General features: G+C 34.3%; 1 protein-coding gene across 1 annotated transcript; it reads right to left on the bottom strand.

Annotated features, from left to right (window-relative positions):
• Positions 1-1,216: 1,216 nt before the first annotated feature.
• On the bottom strand, positions 1,217-1,627 carry LOC106398008. Its single transcript, XM_013838613.1, has one exon. It carries the CDS (start codon positions 1,625-1,627, stop codon positions 1,217-1,219), a length of 411 nt encoding a protein of 136 aa, XP_013694067.1.
• Positions 1,628-3,718: the final 2,091 nt, after the last annotated feature.

Below are 3,718 nucleotides of genomic sequence, written 5' to 3' on the forward strand. Positions count from 1 at the left end.
TCTATGATTTTTTCATTTGTCGCTAGGCCCAATCCGAGCATATAAAGAATGGATAGTGAGTTTCCGAACAAATTAGGTATATAAATAAGAAAGACATATGATATATCTTCTTATTCATGAATGCAAAACATTATTTCGCATACAAAAATGAAAGACAATATTTTTTGTTGCCAACGTAATAAACTCATAACATAGAAAAATATGTCAGAAGTCTTTAAAAACAAATTTCGTGATTTATGTCAAGAAACCGATTGTAGATTAGAAGTAGTAGCAGAAAAAGGCCATTTCAGTGCCAGGAAATCGTTGTTTGTATCAACAAAAAGGGCCCAATAGTTTAATACATAAGATGGACTCTGTGGCAAGTAAAGTTCGTAAACTGATTTATTTTTTTGTGCAACTGTAAAGTGATATCTTTAGGTCTTTCTCTCCATGACCATGAAGAAGTGTGATATTTAATCTGACCAAAGAAAACTAATAGCCCTCAACGTCTTATAACAAAGTAAAGCTACATAGATCTTAGACTAAAATCACTCACAGTTTTGAAATGTTATACATGAAACCTGGGAGACTCTAGTAAAACATAAACAAGATGCATACCTAATATAAAAAACTCTCATTCACTACTTATTACTTAACTTTACCCTCCGACTCGTACGGTTATAGACACTTATCGCTCTAATTGTTTTCGCCCTTGCCATCTCCTCTAGCGTAATCTGCATTATCGGTAACATATATGTTGCCGCAAGCTTCGGATGTGTCTTATATTTTTGTGGCACCTCCTTGCCTCCGCAAAACCAGTCCAAGACTCTGTTAAATCCTAATGGAGGCTTCTCGAAGAGTTTGGGGTCTTTACCAAACCTAATAACCGCATCTAGGTCACCCATGAGCATGTCCTCCTTCATAAGTTTGTCCTCGAGGTTATTCCTTTTCTTATTGAGGCAACGCTGGTGCTCGTTCTGCGATGCGACCTCGGGATCATACGGACTGACCAAATAGTATTTCTCGTTAAAAACCCCATCAGAGGAAGATCGCACTTCAGCTTCGGGTCTAATCTGATACGATGGCGTGTCCTCCACGCTTTCTTCACGTTTGTGTTTGAGTAAACGGGATTCGACTAAGAACGTTTCAAACTCCTCTTTTAGAGGCGTGTGGTCGCGTAGAATCTCGTCGAGTTGTTCAACCAGAATCTCCATATCACCGGAAAACGCTACCGCACTTATAAACGCTTTGTACACAATTCGATTTTCTTCAAGAACCCTACCGTACGCTCCATGTCTGATTCTGCTTTCTCTTTCTTCTTCTCGTTGTTTCTTATTACAGGAGAAGCAAAACCTGACTTAAGCTGATGAAACTCTTCGAGCAAACCTTTGTGATCACGGAGAATCCAAAGGAGACGGTTTTTGAGACTAATGTAGTTTATACAACCATATCGATAAGAGTCAATCCCACAGCAGAATCGATTGAAGATGCATGTTTCATCATCGGCCTGTTTCAGTTTCTTCATGAACTCTAAGATTCCTTGAGTCTCTTCATCCGAATAATCAGTCAGAGTTTGATAAAACAAGTCTCTTGACGGTCTTCCCTGACTCCTCGTAGGTGGTCGTGGTCTCTTCTTGCAGTTTCTCATGATTATTGTTTTGTTGCTTTCTTGTCTCTAGCGGCTTTGAGTTTATGATGAGTGAACGAATGAAGAGGGGGTGCTAACTAGTGATATTTATACTAAGCGTAGACCGCTTTGCTTATTTCCTTTTTTCGTTTCTGGATTTATCCTAATATTTACGTTTATTATATAGTTCCTAATCCTGTTTGCGTTTATATAATTCTTTTTTTCGTTGGATTTTTTCATATAATTGAATAATTTCTGGATTTGTGGGACCATCTAATCTGGACTAACTATGGTAAGATTAAGGAAACTATTAAAAGCAAAATAGGAAATTATGTAGGTTTTTTTTTGGATTTCAGAAAATATGTACATAGCTTTACAAGGTTTAATCCATTTCTCCTTATCGATGAGATATAGTTATTAATTAAATCTGATATTTTATACACTTCTAATTTATGAAGAGAAAAATATTTTCATAAGAATATGTAATTCTAAAGGTTTAATATTACTGATCTATGTATCAATAAACCATGATTGGCATATTCAAGCAAATGATGCGGTTACTGGAGAAGGATTGTATATTTGTATGATAGTTTGGTGGATTGCCCAGCAAGTTACCGGTAAAGCTACAAATTTAAATGAAGAGAAAAACAGAGTATTCTTCTTTGTTCCTTACTCTAAATCCTTAGCTAGATTTCATCTTCTTCACCGTGAAAGATGGATGACGTTGAGGTCATAAGAGTATCTCCAACCCATGACTTTATTTTAAAGGGAACAAAACTTCAAAATAAGGATTTGAGGGTTGATTGCTCCAACCATAAATTCTCAAAAACAATCTTTAAAAGTTTATTGATAAAACTTCACAAAAATATAAAACATACATTTAATACATTATATAACACACATTATAATAATATTATATAATGTATTTTTATTCTGTGTGAACTTTATTTGCTGTATTTTTATTTTGTGCGAGCTTTATTTTAATATTATGTAGTATTTATCCTATTTTATTTTATTTTTGTGTACTTAAGTTATTATAAATTAAGTTTAATATATGTATTTGTAAAAAGTAATAACTGTAATGACCCAACAAAATAAAAGATTTGAGGTTTCGCTATTCAGAACATTAAAATTTGAAGATTCGAAATTGAGTTGGAATGACACAAAACCTCAAAATTTGAGGATTTGAGGTTAGGTTGGAGATGCTCTTATGACCGAAATCGAAACCGAAACCGAAAGCTTCTGCAGAAACCCTTATAACTTAACCGGTATCTGTATCTGGCTATCTGCGGTCTTCTCTGTTGTTGTTTGTTGTTACTCAGAAGTGCTTAATTTATGTATGAAGAGTATAGAGAGAGCTCACATACCAATGAACTTGTGGGAGAGGATTAAGCTGCCTAGAAACTGAGTTGAAACAGAGTTGTTAGAACGCTTGAAGAACGGCATTTACCCTGACATACGTTACAGAGAACTAGAATTCTTGGTTCCTGATGATGAAAAGAATCTTAAAGAAGGATGCTCTTTTTTTTTTTGTCTAAGCAGTCCATCAAACATAGATGCAGCTTCATTGTACTGATATTTATTCACTAAACTAAATCTCAGGAACCAGATATTGAATATGTTGAAGGCTATGGTGAACTCGTGGAAGAAAAAGAATATATAGAAGATTTTTATGGCTTCCCATCTAAGGAATCTCACCTTGACAGTGATGATCATGATGTAGCTTCATGTGATGATAAATGTAATTTTCAATCATGATGATGATTCATGCTGAGGTGCAAGTTGTGATTCATAAAAATGGAGGTTTTTATAGAAGTCGAAATGCTAAGAAGAAATCAAGAGTAGTTGTTGAGGTGAGATTCCACAAGTTGGCTTTAGCCAGATGTTTTGAATACTTTGTGTCTGCAAATTTCAGTAATTTTCTTATATATTGGTTTGTCTTATGTCGAGCAAGAATATGAAGATAAGCAAAGCCTAAAAAGCCAGAAACTTTGTAAGAAAGTGAACGTTTTGATTCTTTTTGATTAGAGAAAGTAAAATTTTTATTCAAAAGTTGAGTAAAAGCTAAAATGTTGTTACATTTGAATTAAAACCATTTTTTTTTTTGTTTTA

Source organism: Brassica napus, chromosome C5, assembly GCF_020379485.1.
Source record: "Brassica napus cultivar Da-Ae chromosome C5, Da-Ae, whole genome shotgun sequence".
NCBI classification, from domain to species: Eukaryota; Viridiplantae; Streptophyta; class Magnoliopsida; order Brassicales; family Brassicaceae; genus Brassica; species Brassica napus.